The sequence below is a fragment of the Bombus fervidus genome, chromosome 9, assembly GCF_041682495.2.
Source record: "Bombus fervidus isolate BK054 chromosome 9, iyBomFerv1, whole genome shotgun sequence".
Taxonomy (NCBI): Eukaryota; Metazoa; Arthropoda; class Insecta; order Hymenoptera; family Apidae; genus Bombus; species Bombus fervidus.
The window spans coordinates 6139231-6164919 of NC_091525.1; the positions used below are offsets into that span (position 1 = coordinate 6139231).

The following is a 25689-nucleotide window of genomic DNA, read 5'->3' on the forward strand; positions in this document are numbered from 1 at the left end:
AATCTTTCAGATTGATTTAACCTAGCCTTGCTTCAAGATATAAATAGCAAGTATAGGAGAAAAACGTTCGACCAGAGAAAAAGACGTAACGCAGTGTATTTATGGGAGATTGGCCGAAGTCGCTTTCAGCTTCTCGCGATATACGTGTCGCGTGGTGGCGGAAGGGGATTGATTCATTTTCACTGAGCTTTTCTACCCAGGATCAAGCTGTATTCAAGCAGCTGCCGCTTATCGCGATACCAAGGGCTTGTTCACAAGCGTCGTTAAAAAAATACGGGTCACACGGCAGGCCAGTGGTTACCAGCTCGTTTTTTCGGGAACTTTAATCTTCGCTGAGCTTTCTTGCGTAGTTGCACTGCTGTTAATTAATTAATAAAAACTTTACAAGTTATTAATGTTGATAAATTCCGAAGAATAAAACTGTGTTAGTAATAAAATAAGTAATAAACCAACATTTGGCAAGAAACAAATTGTAAAAGAGAAGAAGTATAATATCAAATTTGTCAGTTTCTGATGTCACCGGTTGATTAATTACTTAGGTTGTAATTTGTGAAACTACAATTTTTAACATACAAACTGCGAAAACATAATCTATGAGAAGTAAGGAAAAAATGTTAGATATAGTTGCGCTGTAAACACTTTATTACGAAATGATAAGTATACCGTGCATGTTTATGCATTTTTTGGGAAATTTGAAAGTCTAAAACTGCACAGAATGCACGTAATATGCAAAACTATATAAAATATTCAAAGCATAGTACTCGTTACACCTAACACCTTAGTAGGTAAAACAATTTTTTACCTACGTTCCACTTTTTTAATTATCCTCATCGAGGAAATATGAATTTGCATAAATATCCGCAGTCTAGTTATAGGCAAATATTGAACGCAGCTTGATATACGAATTTAATAACGGATTTTGCATTTTTAAATGTGAGTTTAAGCGTTTCAACAATCGCTAATAACGATAGTTACTGTCAGTCACATTAGATCATTTCAACAAACACTGTGTAAGTATAAAGAAAGCAAATATGATCCATATTGTGAAGTGCAAAGACCATTATAGCACTCGTATTTTCTTCTAATTAGAACGTTTATGAATGTTTATACAATTTACATTTTTATGGACATAACTAAACAAATAGGACTTAGACAAAAATTCGCTTCATACAGTAAATATCATAAGAGATACTTCTATATGTATTTTTTCATCTTACAATTTTCCATAAATATCTAAAAAAGCATACTGACATTTGCATAACGTACGAGTTCATTTGTAGAAGCATTGTTTTAAACAATCTTTCTACGCTCCTTGCAATCTTGCTTGCTGCATGTTTCATGCTTTCCATGCATTACCTTTCGCATTCTTAAGTTTCCCAAAAACGCATAACCTTCTGCTAATAACTTCGTAAGGAAGCATCTACAACGAAACTTGACACTACAATTCTTCTCTTATTCTCGATTCTTCTGAATTATGCTTGTCGAAGCGGCCTATATAGAAGAAACTTTCCTCCAACTCAGCCTATCGCAACTCCCATTATTCATCGTTATCGCAGAAAAAAATATTTCGTTAAATCAACAAGAGAAGTGGGAAACTCGCAGTATCCTTCCATCTAATCGTCTCCTCAGATTCCAAGGCGAGCACCTGAATTCTGAGAAGGAAACTTTTTTCTTTCTGCGCGACACGCTCAGCTCGACTCCCAACGTGGAAAAGCAATTCGCCTGTTTTTTTGCCAGTGGCCCGAACCGCGACTTGGGAACCGCTGACGTGAAGGGTCTCTTTTGCGAGCAACGGAGAATGCTCGAAGCACCGACCGTTTCGAGGGAGAAGTAGGCCAGCTTGTGCACGTAAAGACTCTATTTTTTGTGACGCATAACCGTCGAGGTCGGTCAAAGGGAAACCTCAGCAATTCAGCGAGATGTGACACGTGACGCTGGGATCGCATGCCAACCGATCGGTCGTCGATCCTTGAATACGAATTAACCAGCTCCCTTCTGGGCTTTTCTCAGTCACGAACCAACCAGGAATCGCGTTCGAAATCGACAAAATTATCCGTGGAGAGATTCAAAGACCACGAGGGAGTGTTTTTGTTTGAAGAATAAATGAAGGATAAAGAGAGAGAAAAAACACACGAGGAATATCCGTTTCTCACGATTTTCAGTTTTACAATATATTTTGATCGCGAGAACCGTGAACGTGGAATTATCCAATCGCGATGATTGCAATGTTCGAAATATCTGTGTAGAATAGCGTAAAAGATTTAGTATATCGGTCAGAAACAAATTTGAATAAAACACGGAGTTGGACAAGAATCGCTACGATTACCGTAAAACAATGGCCAATCTAATATCCTTTTCATGATGTCTAAGTAAAGTTATAAATTTCATTTTATGAACAACACAGTTTAAATTAATCGGACGAAGGTTGTGGCGTTTCCAGTGGACTGCAACACTGAAACTGAATTTTCTCGATAAAGTTGTTCCGCGACATTTCTTGTTTCTCCGCCTTACCACCGAACGAAATTTCAGGCAAGAAGCTAACAGTTGCCGAGCTGATAATGTTTTTAAATTATTCTCGACTAGTTGAACGCTCGAAGCGCGATAAGCTCGACTAGCTTCAAGCAAAATACAGCAGGAATTATTGCTACGCCGGGATAAGGATAATCCTCACGTTCGAGGATTAATTGTATAGTTCCGAGTTCTCTCGCGTGAACGCTATCGGGTCGCTTCGATCTAACGATTAACCGATTCTAATTGCACGTTCTAGCACGCACGTGACCGAACGGAATTCCTCTGCGAATCGGGCAAACCCGACGAACCGTAGCGATATTCGAAATGCCAAATCCGCTTTGCGAAATTTCCTCGTCCCGTTTTGCGAATTAAGGTTTGTTTCTTCCGATTCTGATGCAAATCGCCAATTAAATAACTCGATCGTTACGACTACTTGATACGCGTGAGAAATACAATAGCTTGGAATTAGGTAAGTGTTTTCGGTTCTGCGATTTGTTGTTAGCATGAATCTTTAGTTTCGTGTCTTGGAACTATGCGGTTACAACGATCCATCGCGGTCTGTTACGGTGAACGTCGACTTCTTCCCGTGTAATTAGCTCTTATTGTCGGCGAAATCAAATTAATTGCGATTCAGAGTCGGCGAAGCACCCACTGGTCGTCGATAACGGTCGTCTTTTTGCGCGTCATACCGGCCGGTTATTAATTATCTCGAAATTCAACGATCGCCTGTGTCATGACAACGTTCCCCTGAAACCTGCTAATTAGCAATCCACCTATTGCGCCTGGATTATTTTTTCGAGAACACAGACATCGTGTCCTATGCGTCGAACGATAGAATTCTCCGATTGGAAAATGTTTAGCGATCGAGAACTAGAGAATCAGAGTGTTTACAACCGTAAACGTAACCATAGTATTATATGGTGAAATAAAATAATATTTCATGAGAAAAATTAATTATAAAATGTATAATTAAACGATAGAATAATATTTAATTATATATATATGGCTAAAACGAGATAGTAACAAAATAGTATCGATTTTTTTGTTAGAACAGAATTGTATAATTTGCTCTACTTTTAACGTTAGAACCAGCAAATTCGTTAGATCGACGCGGCTACATTTTCCCTTTTCTTGCAATTACCAGAACCGTGTAGGTACTTTAGGCAAAATTAATATTGCTTTTTATTAAAATCCAAGTGCAAATATATCTTCCAATTTTATTTTCAATATATGGCGTTAATTACAATCGTTTATCTACAGTTTAGAATTAAAGACCCACTATATTTGGCGTTAAAGAAAGCCGAATAAAAAATCTATCGTTTAACAATTGTTTCTGTCTCATAAAAAAACACGACTGAAAACAATAGAAAATGATAATTGTCTCTAATTCTAGGTGAAACGTTTTGTGAGATACCTCAACCATCTAACAGAATATCACTGCACGTGTAAGTAACTATTTTCTTTTATTCCTAATGATATGTATTATAATCTTTTGCAAAACACTACATATTTGTTAGACTTATAAAATTCAAATTCGAAGCTTTTCGTCGTTTATGGTTACAGTTTACAAAACGCTAGTTGTTCACGGTTGTATTTTTCTTTACTTGCGCGCGTGAAACAGTAGCAAGACGTTCAGATAAGCGAAAATCTTAACTAGCAGCTTCGAAACGAGACTGAACACCGTTGATCGTGAAATTTTAAAGAATCGTAGGAACGATGGGCTAGAACAGCCGCGAGACACCAAGGAATTTGAAACAGTAATTCGCGGAGCTGTTCGTAATTGAATCGGGAAACGAATAAACTGAATTGTATATTTCGTGTCCCATTGCATTGGTATTCGTTAAATCAATTAAATTATTGACGCTCGAAACGATCGAATCGGTCGGACGAACATTTTTGCATCTGTCGTTTACCGATACGCCGGCTGCAAAATCCCAGCTGCAAATTCTCGATAGATTCGACAATAAAATATCGAACGCGTTTCAGTACTCTTTATTACAGCGTACGTGTGAATATTTTCGTTTATTAACGTAGAGACACGGTAAACGATAACGATCGTCCTTCTAACACCTTTTTATTTCCTTTTCTGTTTCGTCAAAATGATGGACGAGGTTAATTATTCTCATATCGCTAACGTGGATGGTCGACTTGCACGGCGATGGATTAGCGAGCTAATACGAGAAAAGTGCGTGTAAATTCGCTGGTTATTGTGTTCGAGGGAAGTTTCATTACAGTCGTAAAAAGAAACGCTATTGTTGGTAGGATGGAGCGATCTCGAAAGCAAATGTGTCCGTGGTTATTCCGGTGAAATACACCGGCTAGTGTAGAGCGGTTTAAAGTAGTAACAACTAGAATGTAGCTATATTTGTTCGTCTTCAGTGCTATCCCAATTAAATCCACAATGGATAACATTGTTCGGCGAATGGGATAGAAACGGGTAAGAGTATCCAACTCAGTGCTAACTACGAGTAGCGGCCATCGGGCAATCTGTCCCGAGAACCGAATTTGAATTTCGATCTCCAAACGTGGTTATAGTTGGAACGAGAATTGGCGTTCACCGGCAATTAAACGTGTCCGATATTGATTTATTTCTATTCGCGCAAACTTTTGAATTTCCAAATTCCATTTTTTCAATTGCTGCAGTCTTTAACAACATATTTTAAGCGATTTGCTTATCAGTCCTGACGAAATCTACATGATTGTTAGATTGCGAATGTTCATGCAATTTTAGATTTTTATGAACAAATCACTAAACGAGTAGAACGTCAACAGTTTCTTTCATTTTCTAAATAGTATAATTTTAGCATTTTATTGTGGTTATCTGTAATGTATATTTTTGCACATTACAAGTAAAAGTTCGTTTATGTATATCTGAACTGAGCGCAACATAACGCCGTTTGAATAATCGCGTCATCGTGCAGGATCGTTGGTTTGATCATCTTCGAATTATTCTATAAAAATAGATATTAAGTTGGAAAATTTTCAGATGAAAATGTAACAACCTTTTTCAATTTTTACCCTTGTTTCTCATATACCATCCTCAAAATTGTCCATTAATCGATTGTTCTCTTAATTGGTGGTGTAATAATTAAAATTCTACTGTATACGTATCATGTACATTTTTACTCGTCCATATTTTCCACGAGCACGTACACATTCGCAGCCGTCGCGTTCACATTCTACACCAACACCCAGCTACCGAAAACAGGTCGCCATTTTTTCGAAGCACAGTCGACAGCGTGACGAAAAAACTTTCCCCTAATTAACCCGCACGCTATCCCTCGCGTTTGCTCGCTACCAGCGAACCACACGTGCCTGGTGAAAATCGTTACCTAAACCTAAACTACTGCACTGTGGCTAATGAGAAGCTGATTTTCGAAGGGCGTTCCGACCCTCCAACTCGCGCCACGTTGCCTCTAAAATTAATTTCCCTCCGGCAAACGGACTTTGTTTACGGCGGTCACGTTTTTCGCAGACTCTTTCACGCAGACAATCGATTTCGCGCGTTCCGCTCTGCATATATTCGCACTCGTTACGTGACCAGCTTCGTCGAATAAGCGAAAATTTTGTCACCCTCAAACTCTCTCGTTCCAACACGCTTCTTGCAATGTTCAATTTTTCGTCGTACGGACGATCGATGATTTTCCTCTCGCTTCAACTGTAAATACCCTCTTTTCTCTTTCTTCCCCCCTCTCTCTTCCTTTCTCTTTCTCTGTCTCTTTGCACACTCTCGCGACATACCCCTGCTTCTACCCCTTGTTTCCCGTGTTGGCATATTTATCGCGCGAGCGCGCCCGAAAGCGCGATTCCGCTGGAAAAGCGAGCGCGAACCCGTAATAATTTACAAGGAGTTAGAGCGCCAACGGGCTGCCGTGTTAGCAGATTCAACGCGGCCAGGAACAAACGGATAGATATTGGGCCGGCTTGTCAACGCATTATTTACGACTCGTTGTAATGTATTGATTTTGCGCGGGTCAGGATACCGACGAAACCAGCCGTGTTTCGGGCTTGCCAAGTGAAATACGCGCGGTTGAACGACGTAGACAGATGACGGATTTCCTGCGATCCTTCTGTCCTCCTTACTTTAAAATCTACGACGAAACGTGCCAGAAGTTTTATTACTTTCTCGTATCTTTGTTTTCCTTGCTACGATTGAAAATATTTGCTCATTGTTCGAGTTTCTCAGAAGGAGGCAAATTGATCGCCCTTCTTAGATCAAATCTGCCATTAAACATTCCAGAAATCTGAACTTTTAGTACTTTCTCGTGTCTTCGTTTTTCTCTGTATCGAAGATGTTTAGTCATTATTTGTGTCTCTGGGAAGCCAAATAAATGGTGGATTTCCTGGCATCGTTCTACCCTTCTCTGACAAAACCTACACCATTAGTTATCCCAAAATTCGGTTCTTTTTATTTCAAATATTCGGTCATTGTTCGAGACCCACAGAAGCCCAATTAACTCCACTTTTTACGAATTTCTTAATTTCGTTATCTCTGTCTTTGAAACTGTATAATTAGAATGAATCATACAGAAACGATCTCTTTAAATATTTCAACGTATTCTGAAAAATAAAGAAATGCTGGATGAAACGTTTTAACGGGCAACTGCAGTTCTGAACGTAGGCAGGTTTTTGCGATTGAAAAACTGTACAGTGTACGACCGTTTAAGTTACCATTGTTATTTTTTACAAAACAAATTATTTATTACAAAACTATACTAGTACAGAACGTCGCGTAAATGATTTCGACTATGACAGAATTATCGAATCGTACAAAACTACCAGCCTGTAATACGTAATATATAATATACTATAATCTGTGCCGTTTATCTTTCCGCAAAGAATTTTCACGCACACCATAGCCTAACTACAAGAGAGCTACCTTGTCGAGGTTGGAACCGTTCAAACGGAAGTTTCGATCCGCGAAAGAAAAACACGAGAAAGCGCACCGGAATAGAATCGGAACGTCGTATGCAGGCAGACACGTTGGAGAGCACTTGTATTTACGAAATACAAGGGGAGCACGGAAATGGGAGTGGCCCGAGACAGTTTTCAAGCAAACGAAACGCCGAGCATGAAAACACAGCTCCGATGTCGAATTGTTACGGACAATTGGCCGCGAGAACATAGATTATTTTATTGACTTTGGATATATTGGTATTGACACACAATTCATCGCGTAATCGAAACTTGCTGGAACTTGTAAAATGTTCTGAAAAGAATTTCTAGAAAGAATTTTTGGGTCATGAGTCTTGTCCGTGTACAAGAACATCGGCTCTTACGAATCCGTTTCTTTGGTTTTCGTTGGAAAAGCTGACCTTAAAAGCTCCTTTTTTCTCTAGAAACCGCGCTCGAGAGTATACATCGAGGTGTACCGATCTTTTTTAATTCTGTGGAGATAAAGAACGCCTGGCGTAGCTGGAATTTATAGCAGGCAAACTCTCCCGAACCGTCCTGAACCGTTTCGTTAACTTTTTTCACTGTGCGCAAGCCTCGAATATAGTCGATAGAATTTGAATGCATTTCGAGATGATTCTAAAAGCGGTAACGAGCAAAGTTTCGTAACTGGGGTGTTGCACCAGGCAGTTGTTTTCCATCGAAACGTACTCCGTTCTTTTGTTTTTCCTCGTCTTGAACGAGCACTGGAATCGTTTCAAATTTGGTTTCACGAAGGAGGAGTGAAAGGTCTAGCGAGTGAGGCGGGTCTCAATATTACATCGATTTAAAATCTTGTGAGCGAAAGATAAAAGATAAATTTTTATTCCGCGGGCAACTAAGTTTCGTCTAATCAGAATTTCGCAGTCTATTCGTTACGGTCCGAGAATACGACACGTTAAAAATTTAAATATACAGAGTATGATATAAGTAGATCATGGCGTTTAAGGAGGATCGTCACGCACGAAGCTGCATTGCGTAGGTCGGGTCAAGTTTTCTCGTTTAAGTAAAGCAGCACACGTATATCTACACACGTTTAGCGTACCTGTGGGTAGTAACAAATATACATACAGATTAAACGAGAACGATAATCGTAGACAAATTACGAGATGCTGGAACGAAGCTCGGAACATAGCGAACACTGAAGCGATGCAAGCACATCCGGAAAATACACGGATCTCCCGAAAAATTGTCAATTCAATCCCGAAGTAATAAAAACTTAGAAAGAAAAATCTGTATATAGATGGAAACGATCTGGAAGTTTCGCGCAGTTGACTCGAGGTGGATTTTTTTTTAAACGTGCCAGAAGATAGGAGAGACAGAAAGACAGAGATTATTTTTGGTGTGAACAATACCTGAGTCCGTTCGCTGCTACAGGCAGGTAAAACGTGGTGTTTGGTGGCGCGCCACTCTGGAGCCAGTCCCCTTGGTTGCGGCCGCGATGACACGTAATGACTGGAGAAGCGAAAAAAGGAGTAAAACTAAACCATGGAACTTATAGCGTGGTAGAAAACGAACGCGAAGGGACAGGCTCCAGCTCTGTTTTGTTCACGTTACTATGATCGATGGATCGATATCGGCAACGGGAGGAATGACGAACTCGTATAACTCGCGCGTTTCGTCTCGTTCGCAACTGTTGCAACGATACGTGGCGTTGATAGCGTACGTAGCGGCCGCGAGGAATCAACAAGAGCAAGTGAAGAGGCTAAGTAGTGCATGCTTGGCTTTCTAGCGGACATACCCAGTATGTCCATGACTCGGCCTCGTGGCTGCGCTCGTGATGCTGGCGACAGTAGTACTGGCGTCGTTTCGGTCAGACTTCAGTTGCCAGTACCGACGACGACCACCACCACTTCCACCACCACCACCGCCGCCGCTACCATCGTCGGCGTCCCCTATCAAGAACCGAGTTCCCCACCAGCATTCTCCAGTGGGCGTGCTTCCACGATAGTCGGAAGGGGTACACGGTGGACAGAGAGGGGTAGAAAAATGTTGGTCTCCCCCTCTGGAACGCTCTTCTAACCCCTTTTCCGCGTCCTAGCCTTGCCTCTGTGTGGAGAGCCAGCCTGTAACCCTGCGCCTAATATTTCTACGGGACTCTGTGGAGCCGACGCCGATCGGTTCTCCTTCCGAGAAAACCAGAGTCCACGCATCCGTACGATCCAGGGTGGATGGCGAGGATTCTGTGCGCGCGCGAGCTCCAATCGACGAGGTCGCGGGAGATGTCAGGGGAAGTGCGTCGCAGCTCACCCTCGAGATAAATCGACGACACTGGGTCAGGAAAGAACGGCTTTGTAATTTGGGCTAACATCGCCTTCCACCGTTCTCCTTTTTCCTTTGTTTTCAATGATTTAATTCCATTAGGGCGTCGAATACCGATCAGGTTTCACCGATTTTTCTTCACGTTACGAACGCTAATGATAAGCAGCGTTGGCAAGTTCCTCTATCGCCGATCGCTTTTATGGAAAATCCATCCAATTTAGCCGGGTCGAATGTTTGAAAAAGCCAGGCGGCGGAAGAACCAACCGGTCAATGATAACAATTCGAGTAGAGTTTTATCCAGTTCAATTCCGGCTATTGTTTCCCTCATGCAAGTGAAATAGAAACGTAAGTCTCAGTGAAATTTCGCCGGCGTAAAATCACGCGTAAAAGCTTCGGTGGAAGAAGCGGGAAGCCTGCAAGTGGCAGGGACACAGACGGCAACGTACAACAGAGGACGCGATTCTTGCACTCAAGTGAAATTGCAATTACTAAACGCGAAAGGTTCTCGGAACACACGCATTCCGCGCGCCACCGGAAACCCATTAAGGAATATTCCCGCGTACAAGCCTCGCTTAATGAGCGATATAATTTATTGCCACTACTTAGAACCTGGTCTAGTTGCGGTTTGTAGTTAATAGGACCTACGATCTTCGTGTCATTAACGGCGCGAGTACGTAGGAAGGTAAGACGCCACCTTCGGCCAAGAGGACGATCGAGGACCAGGTTCTCTGGTTCTCCTCCTATTTCGACTAGCTTTATCGAAGCTAGCGATCGCTACCATCGAACTTGCCCTTTGCTACTACCCTTTACCAACCCATTTGAGTCCCTCCGTCCCGATTCACTCGCTCATTGTCTGGCTTCTCGTTCATTGTCCGCCTCTATCGCTGCTTGTACCACTCGTATATCTCTTCTCTCTGCCTATTTGAATTCTCCTTCGTTTCCTACGTCTCCATCCTCTTCGTCCATCTACCATGCTGCGCAGAATAGGAACTTGATAGACACCGAGAGGAACACGCACCCTTCATCTTCCAGACACTCGGTTCTCGAAGATTTATCGGGCTTTTCACGCACATATCAGAAACTTCACCCTTCCTTTTATCCCTTAAAATTACTCGATGCTACTATTTTCTGATAAGATCAGAGGTTTTGTTTATTTTCTAACAAGGAATCGCGAGATCAGTCGTATTAGCGAAGCGTCGAAAACGAGGATGAGCTTTTACGAAGAAAACAATAAAACTTGAGCTTTCTTTAGCTTCGAAACGCTGGATGGGACATGTTACTAACAATCAGCATGAAGGGCAGAATTGTTGTAAATGTATCTGTAATTATGTCACGGAAGAAATATTAATTAGAACAGGAAGTTGGTAAACCCTTGATAAATCAACTGCGGATATTCATAGATTTCTGAAAACTCAAAATATTACAAAATGTAAAGAATATTCGTAATACTTAAACATATGCAAACATGAATTGAAGGCGAAACGAATTGGTATTCAAATTCTACTTCTTCAATCGCTGCATCCATTATATTACAAAATACTTTTGAAATGCATGTGCAACTAGGACAAAAGAATCCGTAATTAAATCCGTAATTAAATCCGTAATAAAATCACAGTTCTTCTGTTATTAAAGCACTTAAATTAATTAAAAATTTATTAATTAAAATCAAAGTCACGAAACACAAAAACACATACGTAAGTACACATACGTAAACTTAAGATATCCAAAAACCTACAGAATATGCATAATAAATAAAACTCTGCAAAATGTCCAAGGTAAACCATCTGTTATAATATGGAATGTGAAACAAATTACGATATAGAAGCCGAAATAAATCGCTACGCAGATTCTACCTCTCCATCCAATGTTGTATCCAATATGTTGCTAAATAAATCGCCAGCGACATACCCCATGAAGCAACCCCTAAAATCTCCACGGGTCTCCTCTTCACGCGCTCAACGCAACGCAATGCAACGACTAGCAACAAGATACGACTCGATGGAAGTCGACTATTGCCGCTTCAACAAGCCTGACCACTTAACGAAAAGAAAATCTCGGTCCCGGTTATTCGCGATAAAGCAGCGAAGCGTTGCTAACTTATGGCGCGTAAGCCGAGCGACTAAAAAGACTAGGGTAAACCGTGAAGGCGGCCGAATCCATAAACATCGGCAATCCACTTGTACGAGGCTACGAGAATCTCAAGAGGAAGAGAAACAGAGACAGGGAGAGAGAGAGAGAGAGAGAGAGAGAGAGAGAATTCAAGGCGATCTCTCACCTGTTTACGCGACCGCCTGGTACTGACGTGCTCGCGCGTGTTCCGCCTCGTGTGTGCACGGGGTCTCGAGTTGGCTATCGGCTTGATAAATACAAGCAGTCGTTGAATAATGCATCGGCCGTTCCGGCACTCGGGAGTAAACAAGTAACCTAACACCGGGGTCCGGCACCGTCAGGATACTGATTCGCCTAAATCCTCTGCCACTGTCCGTTCGACTTGACTTGTCGCTGCTCAACTTTCGCAACCCCTGTGCACATTTCATTGGCACGATACCCAAGGTTGGACACCGTTTTGCCTCGTAAATTCAGCACGATATAAGCGAGGCGAATCTCTTTAGATTCGTTGCCCATTGGTTTGGAAAAAGAACCGGTAGTTGTTTCGCCAGCGGCGTGGTACTGATTTAATGAATAAAATGACGTTAAATTCTTGGCTGGCTAAAGGCGGACGCGAAATCGATACGCCCTCTCTAGAGATCCTTTCGCCCAGGTGCGTTTAACGCGACGAATTTTTCGATTGACCGACCGCGTAATTGCACTATGGCCCCTAGTCGATCCTTGCCGCTTCCAGTGGATCGAACATTTGAAAAAAAATCTACTGCTTCTCCCCCCACTTTCTCTCTTTATCTATCTATCTATCTATCTATCTATCTATCTATCTATCTGTCTGTCTATGTGTGCCGAATCTCGGCAAAATGGACTGGTTTGAGGGGGAGAAAAAAAGAAGGGGCGAGGGTAGAGCAAAAATAAATTTATCGATTGAAAGGAAGGAGAAAAGGTAATTTCGTTGAAAAACGCGATAGCTGCGGGCGCGCAATGAATATCGAAAGTGATTAAAAAAAATATACGCTCGTCATGAATATTAATGCCATCGGACCCGTCGTTGAATCGAATATGAAGCGCAGCTTTTCGGAATGATAGCAATCGCAAGATCCAATTTCCTTGGTTCGATAAAAAAAGAAAAAAGAAAAAATGAGCGTACATACAGTCTTTCAAATATTTGTTAGAAACTCTATAAATCCATTTGTTCCACGTGATACCGAATAGTATTTGGATATCGAAACCGTGGAGAGAAAAGGTTGCGGATACTGTGATCAACGGTATCGATATCGTCTTTGGCCCTCATCCTGCTCTTCCGAGGCAACGCTGACAACGAGATTGATATCCCGCAAAAATACCTGGTATTTCCGATAGCATAAAATATGCAAGTATAAGCGACTAAATGAAGCAGGTAAAACGACCTCACTGGCTAGCGTCTTGGAATTTCGTTGGCTCAAAGAATTCCCTACGCACATATCTGCACGCAAATCCACGACAGGGATCACGCAAGCCGCTCGTTGCGAGGCAGCTCGTTAGCCGAGTTCACAGCTATGACTGCAAGTTTGAAACATATCGGTTTCCATTGCGCTTCGTGAATTGAAACTACACAGGTAGCGCATCCCCGCGCTCAAGCGATCAATTTTCCTCGACTGATTGGGCCACGCTGTCAAAGGATCCTCGAAATCGAACAATTTGACTTCGAATCTGTCTGTCGAATTATCGGTCGTGTTCTGTGTCATTTACTACGTTCCTTTCATTCGAAAAAAAATTGCTTTGTAAAATACCAGGACGAGGCTCATTAACGGAAGGAAGAAAGTTTAAACTTTGCTAATTTACCTGTTCTTTTTTTTAAGTCCTCGAAAAGCTTCTTCTGAAAAGATATATCAACTCGTACGTAAATTTTCGAGATTATAAATTTACTAGTTTCTGATGTACGTCGGATTTTGAACGCGATTCGCAGAAAGGTGGAATTTGGAAATTGCACCTGTTACGGAAACCGAGTACGCGAGAACACGCTGCAATATATGGTTTGTAAAGATGCCACGTCGTGGCTACGATTTGTGTTTTCTTAAGTTCCTTGCGTCTGTTAAATTTATAATAATTCTTCATACGATAATTCTCTAAAGGGAAAATAGAAAAACGAGGAATAATATTTCCAACGTGAGAGTTAATCGTCGTATCAATGTTCGACTATTCGCCATTAACAGCATTTGCGTTAGTTTCTTGCACGTGGCTGGCATAGACCCGTTCCGAATCTGCTTCATAATACAACTCGCGCAATGTTCTCGGGGCATTTAGTATTTATTCTGAGCGATAGCGTACTGCGTTCCCTTAAAGTGTCGAATAATAGCAAACCTACCAATCAAGATATTTTCCTTAAAATTTTGCGAATAAAATTATACAGCTTCGAAGATGTTTCGACGAGCGTTATACGCGCAAAGTTTGATCGTGGACAAGGAGACGAGTCGATAATGAGCTTGTGTTTGTACGGTCACGGGGGTCTTACCGGTTAAACCAACGCTAATTAGCGATAATTAGTCCGGTAATAGAGACTCTTGGATGATAGCATGTAGGCTGATTGAAATCTCGAAACAAGCGCCCTTCGGGACTTTTGTCGGTTGTGACAAATATTTACCACGAAATTCGTCTGTAATTCCCATCCAGCCATCTTGCGTTGATTAGGTCCGAGTATTTACAGTGGTGGACGAGTTCATCACGTCTGCGCCGCTTAGTATGCCGAAACACGGATTGCCCGTGTGTTCCATCAACACGTCTATCGTTATTAACGTCCGCAATTACCGAAACGGTTTAATATCTCCGGCCACGCGAAATTATCTCATTAACGTGACGACATTGCGCTCGAGACCGCGACGCGAATCGCAAAATCGTACGAAGGAAGAGACGCGCGAGGTAAAGGTGGAACACAAGTGCTAAGAAAAATACCATACTTGTACAAAACCAAAGATTGTATTTGACAAGACCAGTGAATTGGTATAATACAGATACCGGAACAGATAACTGTCAGCAATACCGCGAGAAGTATCTAACACAAAATTAAAGTAATCGCTTCTTCATCGTTAAGATTCTTCGCCTTTCTGCTACCAGACACAAAGGCTACGTATTTCCAGTTTTCCTACAGCAGATAAATACCAACAATTACGTTATGTACAATGAAATTTCAGCCTGTTGTACTCTTCCCATAGTGTCCAAGCTAATCGTACGTTTTCGTCGTCAGAAAGTTTCACCATATTCAAGAACGTCCTTACGATGTTAAGGGTACTTTTATATGTAGCTAATCGATAACAAGATCGACACAAACCTTTCAAATCAGCATTAAGACACGAAATTTACAGAATTTTAGACGCTTGGCGCTATAACCTATGATGTTACTCGCCTGATCTAAACGATGCTACACTCGATCACGTTTCGGATCGCATTTTTGCTTCGCTTCTCGCAGTACCAGCCTGATCACGGAGAATCACGGGGATCCGAAGGCTCCTCAGTAATTCGGTTTAATATCGTCTGGGGGCTAGAGGGTTGGCTAGGCCGGCACGAATTGTCGAGGATTGTCGTCGTCCTGGTCGGACTCCAGGCAGTCCTGCTGCCAATCATTATCTCGATGGTATGCAGACATACCACCACGTGCGAAACCGGGTATGCGATGGCTTCCTGGGAGACGGTATACGACGAGAGCGGGTCGATGAGGGAATACGTTGGCGAAGGGACTGCGTGGCTCCGGGAATGAGAAGGGGCGACAAAGCCCAGGCACCGGTATATTGGCATACCAACGGCCGGTGATATGGGAATACTTCAAGAACAACTTTATAGCCGCCGACACGACTGAATTGAGACGATCGGGATGCCCCTTTCTTTTCTCATGCTTCCGGCTCTATCGTTTCTTCTCCTCTCACTCACTTTGCCTTCCGATCGGGAAAACCTTCCAACCTTTCGCCTACGAGCTGATTTTACGAATTCTTGATTCTCCACACCAATATACAGAGCATTCGGTGACAGATGAGGCCGGTGGGTTTAACAGAGATAGATTTACGAAACATGAAATTGATTCGTTAAGTAAAATCAATGTGAAAGCTGTCGTATTAAGTTCGAAAGGTAGAGAGCATCACTTTCGTGCAATTGAAGGGAATTTACAGAGGAAAACGCGATGTAAATGAGTGGTTTCGTGATTTCGTGGTTAATTGCTGCCAGGTGCCTTAATACGAAACTGAAGATCGTAGAGGAGTTTAGTAAAAGTATCAGTGATGCGACTGATCTTGTAGTAATCAGTATTTTTGATAATGCTTATTATGGTAAGCAGAATAGAATCGGATGGAAAGTTGTATTAAGCTTGAAATGGAGACTAATTTGTTCGTGTCTCTTTGACGTGACTAGAAACAAGAGAAAGATACGACGCATCCGTTTTTCTTGATTTTCTGATTCTTGTGTCAATCGGTAGTTAACGAGATATATCTTAAAATGAAATTAAGAGCAACTTGCTATACAAGTTAAGAAGATTCTTCCGAACGAATAGAAAGATCCCAAATGTTAATACAAGTAGTGATATTTGAATAGTAAAAATATGTAGTATACGTAAGTACATATTAAAATATACTATCGCTACGATTTTCAGTATGTAAGTATCTTCGAGTGATAGTTTGGTGATTGCGTAAGATGGTAGTAAATGTAGTTTCTTACTACCAATTTATTATTAATTTGTCTACCTGGTAAGATTCACATACTGTAGCTACGGATCGAAGAAAGTGTCCGGATATCTGCGACTAGTAGCGTATGTATATAACAACTCATACAGTCGACTAAAAGTAGCGAAGGATCACGTTGCTCGCGCGACGTAACACGCGTAGAATCACTTTGAATGCCATTGAATCTCGAATAAGGGATTGTCTCGTCTCTTTGATGCAATTAAATTGAAACAGAAACGGACGTCAAGTTAATAGACCTAACCCCATTCGTGTTAAACCTTCTAAGTACAGGTGAAACCTTGCGGTTGTATTTACTGCTCGAATTCTCTGGCAACGGAGCATACAAAAAATATCATGGTAATAAAGCTTAGGCGACAAAGACGAAATCAAGTAGTCTGCGCGCGTACAAATAATCTTTCTCTCGTTCTAAGTATTCCGATTCTTCTTGTCTCCTTTTAAGTATTCCGATAGTCTTTGTACTTTTTTATGAAACGTAAGGTTGCGCGTTCAGCGGCATTAATATCGGCGAATTAACTGAAAACGACGATCTACGCGACACTAGAACGAGAAGAGTTTAACTGGAACGCATGGTAGTAGATAAGGCGTCTAGCGCTTACTATTGTGCAGCGAAGCTCTGCAACTACTATGAGAACGTATACGCGGCAATTCAGTTACTCGGATACGAAACGCTCCTATAAAGACACACGCGTCTTGCCGAAAGAATCCCATTAGTTTGCATTTCCGTTAAATCGAGTCCTGATGCGGCTCACTGTTTCCCTGTGATCGCCTCACGTCCCTTGCGACTTCCGTCAAAAGAATTCGATCTAACTTCTACTGTCGTTGGACTTTTACTACGATTATTTTCAGAATCGAAACCGTACAAACTAGTTTCTCGAGGTTGTGTTATAAAAGGCGGTTGCTAAAGTCTCTTATTGCTTCAATGTTCAAAACTGGATCGCAGATATTTACGTAGTTACGAGAAAAACAGGGTGAAATACGTATCTATAAAATGGAAATCACGCGGAAAAAATATGCTAGGTTTGTATTCGTTGAATTTCAGAGTTTCACATCACTTGTCCCTTTAGATCAGGATATTTGAATATAGCTTATCGTTAGTTGAAACAAAAAAACGGTGTATTATATGGGAAAAGTGAGTAACAAGTTTTGTATAAACTTTTAAAACCAATATAAAATTTTGTGAAATGCTCAAGAATACACAAATACCAACACCACATATTTCGTTCCTAAATCGTGTAAAAATATAGTTTTAATAACACGAAACTAGTTATTAGTGTATTGAACGTAGAAATGGCAAATATTTGTAGGAACACGAAAACCTTAATAAATAAAAAGGAAAAATACGAGTTACATTGTAAAAGACCCTAGACAATGCTGTGTAAGTCGCTTACAGGATACGCAAGTGCGAAACAAACACCATGTAATAATCCAATCACCGATATACGATTGACTGTCAACTGTATATCCGTGGGTGTCCGTAGAAGCAATTTGTTTTATCCGGGTCTAAATAGCAGCGGTCATTTAATTTCACGCCGAGGCACCGATCGACCGGTTCTCCGACTACATTGTGTCGGGATGATCCTCTTAAGGAGGGCTGAATCGTCCGCCTAATTGCCATGGTCTTTCTTTTTCTCGTCGGAGTCGCGCTACCGATGCTCCCTTTCTACTCTCATCCCGCTTTCCTTCTTGTACGTGCTTTCCTCCTTTTAACTTCTTCGCTCTCGCGTTTTTCCATCTTGCGGCTTGTCATTTCTCTCGCTGCCGCCGGATCGATTTAGTGGTGGTGTGCGGTTGAATCGAGGACGCGAAGAAAAACGAGAAAGCAGCAAGCTAGCAGAGCGCGAGGAGCTGCGGGGAGAAAAAAGAACGGGTGAAAGCGGCGGAGAAAGAAGCTGGTTTCCTGGCGCTTACATACACCCGATGGGAACTCTTTTATCGGGGAATCGAAGGAGGAGCCACGGACGGCAAGGAACAACGGACAAAGGGAGTGTTTAAAAGGCGTGGGCAAAAGGAGAAAAGCAACAGACGGAGGAATCAAGGTGGAACGGTAAATAAGGGGAAGTCGGCGGCTGGCGGAGAAATTGTACGTACGGTCGGCGAATGGAAGGAGGGAAATTTTGAGGCAGACGAGCACAAGGAGCGAAGCGAACAAGTAAGCAAAGCAACGGCCTCTGAATGGGCGAAAGAGAAGAATCGCCGGACTGCAGCGAGCAACGAGAGTGGAAGAGATAAAGCTCACGGATATTTAGAGAAGCTGGAAAGACGCCGTGTCCGCCTTCCTATACCGAAAGCAGATGGATAAACCAAGAGCAAAACTGTAGGAGCTGGAACGAGGAACGAGGGAAGCCCGTCGTGGAACTAACAGCAGCTTAACACTCGGCAACGGAATCCTCGAAGTCCACTCACGTGCGCGCGAACCACGCCACCACCATTTTACTGTAAATCAGTCTTAAACCACAGTGGGCAGCTTACAATCAAACGTACTTTAGCCGGCCTTCTACGAGACGGATAAAGTGGCCAGAAGACGAAAATGGAATATATCCGTGATCATAAACCAGGCGCGTCCACCTCCGGCGTTTTTCTACCCGTTCCTTTCGCAATCACTTTACTACTTCCTGCTGAACCTCTTTTCTTTGCAATATGTCGCCGAAAAGGTGTTCGCTGGCAAGTCAATGAAAGTGGCCTTAAATCGACGTTATACGTTACAACTCGCTAAAACGCCCTTCGTGCTCGATTTTAAGTTGCTGGTCTGCTGGATCATGGCGGACTATTTCAATGAAACGAGTAAGGAGCGCGTTCCTGCTCCACGACCGAGAAGAATCACGATGATTTTCTACGAATGTTGGCTGACCGAACCGTCGAAGTAGAAACATCGTTTCCCAATTGCTTGTAAATTAACTGGAGGGAGAAGTTAGTTCTTGAAATACACCTTTTTGCTAAAATCGACTAGAAAGAACATGAAACGAAATTTTTGTTTGGTACAAGTAACGATAAATAAAATGGACCAAATACCTCCTCTAAAATATTCATTTTATTATAAGATATCGTAGTTAGAACGCGTGAAGATCACTCTGGCTAAAATAGACAAATTATCGAGTATTTGCATATTATCACGGACATATCAAACGATTAAATTCGCTGCGTTCTTTGGATCATTAAAAACCCAATGGTATTTTTTTTTATTGCTAACAAGTTTCTCAAGTTCAAGAAAAATATGGAAGAATCGTCGTTGGTATGTGGTAAGCGATTAACAAGCTCCTTCCCCTAAACTGCTTTTTATGGAATAGATTAGGTTGCAACGTAAATTCGACTTACTTTTATACTTGTCCCGACATATATAGTATATATTAGGTTGTCCGAAAAGTGTCTTTCTTTTACAGACAACGCATCTTTATACGAAGATGAAACCTAATCTGTCGAACGTTGTGATCCTTATTTTGATAGAACAAAATTGATCATACGTAATTCGATAAAATAATATAAAACGAAAAATGTTGTGCATCCATTATTTTCTTATAAAACGAAAGAAACTTTTTGGACGACCTAATATATAAAATTCGACTTGTTTTCAAATTTCTTGCAATACAAGCGACGTATGTATATATAAAATCAGGACAAATTTATGTCTCACGTCTGACTCTTTCGCTCATCCCTTTACAGATCCCCGATTTTATTCGCGTTTACGTTTTTCTCGCATTACGCGCGAGATAAAGTTTATAGCGTGAAGGTAGACCTAGCGGCTCGGTTTTATCGTTTCCAACCACTCGCCGCAAGTCCGTCTGATGCTCGAGATACGATCATAATTCGCGCTGTATAATCGAGCTGCAGGTACCTGAACAGGTAGAGGGAAAGAGGCGAATGGTCAATAAATGCCCGTTAGGATACGTAAATTAGCGGCGAAAGTTTATGGCTGGAAGCCGGCGAATAATCGACCGTTAGCAGCTTTTATTCGGCCGAAACGCGTGCCTGATTTACGCCCAGCGTAAACTGCCTCGTGTAACTCGTCGGAATCGTTGCAACGAAGAGACTGTAAAATCGCCGATGATGATTTACGATGAATAGCGACGTCGTTAAGAAGCCAAGAAAGCTGCTGGTCGTTGTAGAGAAATGAAGGATAGTCGAAAAGTCTGACAGGCTAGCACACGGTGTAATATTTGACTTACGATAACATCTCTTCTTCGACTTTCAACGCCAAGTTATCGTGTTTTAGATCATCGCGGACCTCGACACGATGATTCAAGTGTAGAGGGAAAATTTCGACGTTTTTCACCGTTTTATCGATATACCGCGTTGTTCGAAAACTCTGTAGCGTTTTTTATTATAAATCTCTGTTAAGCAATGAAACGTTGGAACAAGTGCTTCTCTTAGTTGGATACTAAAGACAATTCAGGGGGAGCATCCAAAATTCGTTAGTAAAATAAATTTCTCACAGCGAGAGTGAGAGAGTGTCGAACCTCATATTTCTAGGAAACTTGGAGTTTTAGCTGCAACTTTCTATTTGTCTCGCTTATTGAACTAGAATTGTAATAAGGCTATAAAATATAGTGTCATCTCCTAGTTGAATATTAACAAGTGTTTAAGCGAAACATTAAAAATTCGTTAGTAAAAGAGATCATTTTTAAGTGGGACAGTGTTGAATCTCGTACATCCAAGAAATGGATTCTATCTGCCTTATTTATTAAACGTAGATCGTGTCTTAGTTGGATATTGAGAAGAGTTCAAGAGAAACATTCAGAATTCATTGATAGAATAGATTCTTGTTGAGCGAGACCGTAGAATTTCATATAGAAATTTTGATTCTTAGCTTTTTCATTTTCATCTGTCTCATTCGCCAACTATAGAGCGTAGCCTTGTTATTTATTCAATTAAAGAGCCTTTGAAGTGTATTTCATATATTTGCAATAATTTGCAAGCTGTCCAACTACACAGTAGTATGAATAGTAGTATACGTGTTTGGATCTAGATATTCTAGCTACAATTTGTTGCATACTGCCTTGCCAACGACGTTAAAACGTTAGATTTTCCGATAAGCCGTAAGTGGCTGATGAAGGAATAAAAAATGTTACTGTGGAACGTCGGCCGTGATATTCAGGAAACGGTGGCTACGGTAGCGACGTTGGAGACCCGGGTGATCGATGTCAGAGGAAAAGTGTACCGTCGTTGTGTGGCAGAAATTACGACACGTCACGTCAGGCAGCGAGTAATTATCCCGGAATGAATTAGCCACGGCACAAATTTCTAATTACGTTTGCGGGGCCGAAATCTGGTGTTCACGACTTTTACGGTTGCGTTTTTGAAACGCGCGGAAATCGAGTCACAGGATGTCTCGTATATGTTTCGAAAGAACGCAAGGCAAAGCAACTTACTTTTCTTTCGTTGCTAACTTTTGAATTATCTTTAAAATCATCCAATAATTATCAATTCTGGTCGAACTGATCGACTCTATCTTTTTTAAAATTTTTCATTTTATTTGTTACATGCATCGTTAGTAGGTTGCGGATTTTTGTGCAAATTCACATTTCAAGGAGTGTAATTTGAAAAGTAGAAGTTCGGTGGAAGATCGTTTTACTTACAAAGTGTTATAGACAGTGCTTTGGATATTTTATTTATTTTCTCGTATTGTGTGCATTCCGTGCAATTTTCAATTTCCTAAATGCATAAAATTCTCTTAAACAAATTAGCTTGGTTCTATGACATATTGTATAATCGTAAATTATAAAAAGTATTTGTCTCTTTATCTTTCAATTGACAAAGTTCATTTGACCAACATGGCTTCTTTTGAATGGTTTTATAGCTATGAAAAAGCGAAGATGGAACATCGTAAAGGTTCGTAAGACGACACGTGGGTCATCGAATCCGACTACAATTGCCAAATAAATTTGGAGGATGATCGTTATGCAAGTTTAACAAGATTAATTTCCCGAGGTTATCGTGAATTTCCATATGACTTCCTCGCAGAAGGATTCACCGTTCTAACACGATAACTGGGATCAGAAGGGACCGTTCCGAGGACTGTACAAGCTTAGACAGAATACGGCAAAGGGTGCGATGATCTAGATTAGGAAGGTCTAATTGGCTCTCGTCGAAAATTGCAGCTATTTCGAGAACTCGATGAAACGGACTTTCGAAGTCAACGTCCAAGTTTCCTTCCACTGTAAACTACATTAAGGAAACAAAAGTTCCATCAATGACTTGTGATTGAAAGAATGACTTTGCAGTAGTAACACTGACACAGCTAGCATCAGTCAGTTCAGCTTTACTGATTAATAAATGATAAGGTAGACTGCGGAAGTTTATGCAAACGCATATTTTTATGAGACTTAGGTCACGTAGAAATATGTACGTAATAGACACGAGGGATGGATATCGCAACAATTGAACAGATTGTGATTATCCATGCGAGGATAGACGAGAAAAGACAAGGCGAATGCCAGAGATGCCACCAGAAGATATGGAAATAGCGTAGGGGAGGAAGACGAGCGAGGCAAGAAAATTCGCAAGAAAAAGTCGTTAGGCAGACGTGATAACAGTGCCATGCCCTGCAGCCTTGTTGGTCCTCTACAACAAGAAGTAACAACAGGAAGTGTGAGAAACGATGCGTGTTCTCGTTCGTAGTATTCGAATTTCAGCGAAAAATATCACGCTCCTTTCTTACGTATATACCGTAGAAATATATTTTTCAAAAAGAGATTATTATTACTATCGTGACTCGCGAAAATAATATATTACGTGATCGATACATTATGCGATTATTATGTTATACAACCGTTTTAGGATTTTATTAATATTGTAATGAGACACGAGTATCATAATGGTATTGGTGAAATTTGAATTATTCGCAGGATAACACGCGTAATATATTCATAAATGGTTTTTACATTAAATATTCAAATTTCACGAACCAGTGCATTATTTGTGTCAGCAGGTTGCGATAGATTTTGAATTCGCTGGCAAATAGAAACTAAGAGTGAACGAGAAAACACAGTACGCTAATTACGTTAGGAAAACGTTGGTAGTCGAGGTCGTTTCGCCAAAGCTGCAAGAAATATTCAATTTACTCTGTGCTCTTTTTCCTCTTTTTCGTATAATCGTTGTCGTTGCTCGAATGCTTCGCGTTCACCTAGCGGCGTGCACGTGGCACGAATTACTGGAGTAATTATAGAGCCAGGAAACGGGAATGTCGGCGAACGTGTTTTCCTTTTGAGCACTTTCCTTGTCCAGTTTCGCGATCTGCCTCCTCGTTCGATCGACCTGTTCTCTGAAACTTATGTAACGACGCATTTCGAGATGCCATAATTTAGGCCCTTCGAAGATATTAGGTTGTCCGAAAAGTGTCTTTCTTTTACAGACACGTCTTTTACAACGACGCATCTTTATACAAACATGAAACCTAATCTGTCGAACGTTGTAATCTGTTGAGGTTATTAGATGTATGAACAGAGGAATGCGTGAATAAATTGTAAAGTAGAAAATATATTTTAGTACAGAAATGTAAGTACAAGTAAGAATATAATTTGAGCTGGTCCAGATCCGCACGCTAGCAGTGTTATCCTATGACTGAAAACCCCGAAGCCATTATCGCCTGTCTACTGTCTATGGTCTACCTTCGTTCCAGTCTATTGTCTATACGCTATCGGTGGCTTCAGTGCTTGAGAAAATTAAAAAGACCAGATGTAGAGTTTTCTTAGAAGTGGTGACCACTTCAACATAATCTTTATCTTGATAGAACAAAATTGATCATACGTAATTCGATAAAATAATATAAAACGGAATATTGTGCATACATTATTTTTTTATAAAACGGAAGAAACTTTTCGGACGACCTAATACATTACAACCTACTACATTACCTATTACAAACGCACCGAATGGGTATTCTTTATACAGTTAACAACGAAAATGTGAATCTTGTAAATATCTATGTATTTTTACAAACCTAAAAATGACAAAAATTCCACAGAATGCAATAACACGTGCGAAGTTGTATAAAATATAGTTATATAAATTGGAATATATCGATCCTAAATTTTTGTAGACGAAACAAATTACACGCCATGTGGATCCCATTTCTTCAGTTCTCTTCTGAAAAATCTGAACTTGCATAAAAATTCTAAAAAATTCACGTCGACCTTGCAAAAATTTTTATAAACCAAAGTTCGAAAGTGGTTAAAATTCATCGAATTTATAAACTCAGATCGTGTCGAGTTTACTTTAAACGAGTATCACGATCTTACGCGTTTTTCGGGCCAGGCAACCACATTGGTTTGTTAAATATTCGCAAACTTGATTCACGTGGTTCTATCCATGAAATGAAATTGGAAAGCGTTTGAAAGGAGAGGCGCCGGTTAAACGACGTGAAACTTTGATGCGCAAAATGGAAGACATGGAATTCACCGGAAACTGGGTGCGACGTTAGTTTCCTATTTACACACGTGTTCTCTAGTAGTTACTGTTACACGGAATCTAGTTAAAATCGATAAGGGACGAGTGATAAATCGACAACGCGTGGATGCGTGTCCATTTTTCCGTACGGTAAACAATGTAATCTTTCTTCGTCATTGACACGGCAGAAGGATGAGAAAAAAGTGTCGAAGATAAAGATAAAAATTGACAGGAGACGGCCGGCATCTGGACATAAACGCCGCTCTTCGGGACGTTATCGTGGTTGGCCATTACAAGATAAATAGTTTTCATCAGACTGCATCGTAAATCTTGGGGGAAATCCTTTCGCCTGAAGAAGGAGAGTTTGTGGTGCAACCATCGGATCCCTAATTCTATCGAATCCCTTGGAATTAGGCACAAAAACTCGGTAGAAGAAACTTTAGCGAGCGCACGAAATAGATTCACAAGCTATGTAAGACTGATCTCGTTTGAGATGAAAATGATAACGTTTTCAAAATCTAATTTCAGCGATCGAGACATCCACGCGTGCTCTGGCTTCTGTATCGATCGCAATTTGATAGCTTCGACACATGTGATTTTATGTGGGATTTAACTTAATTGTAAGCACGCTTGTTACACACACGTACACCGAGTAATTATTCTCTAAATTGTTCATTACAAACTCTTTATTTTATTGCACTGTTAAACAGTTGAAATAATGACTGAAAAACGTTAATGGATATAATCTGGACGTTTAATGTTGTTGGCAAAAATTAGATTTCTATTGTAATATCGA

General features: G+C 40.9%; 1 protein-coding gene and 1 long non-coding RNA gene across 4 annotated transcripts in view; one reads left to right on the forward strand and one right to left on the reverse strand.

The window, feature by feature from the left end:
• Window positions 1-25689, reverse strand: part of Cpx (synaptic transmission protein complexin) — a 329323-nt gene that overhangs the window by 54274 nt on the left and 249360 nt on the right. Inside the window, exon 1 of one of the 3 annotated variants that reach the window (XM_072010354.1) lies at window positions 9185-9271. The exons of the other annotated variants lie outside the window; for them this stretch is intronic. Coding sequence (XP_071866455.1) covers window positions 9185-9197 — 13 coding nt within the window. The 5' untranslated portion in view covers window positions 9198-9271. Of the gene's footprint in view, window positions 1-9184; window positions 9272-25689 lie in introns of those variants that run through there. 3 annotated transcript variants of the gene reach the window in all.
• The window catches only part of LOC139990822 (uncharacterized), a 209930-nt gene continuing 188140 nt past the window's right edge, over window positions 3900-25689 (forward strand). The window contains exon 1 of the long non-coding RNA XR_011800665.1: window positions 3900-3956. This is a non-coding gene — a long non-coding RNA (uncharacterized lncRNA). The remainder of the gene's footprint in view (window positions 3957-25689) is intronic.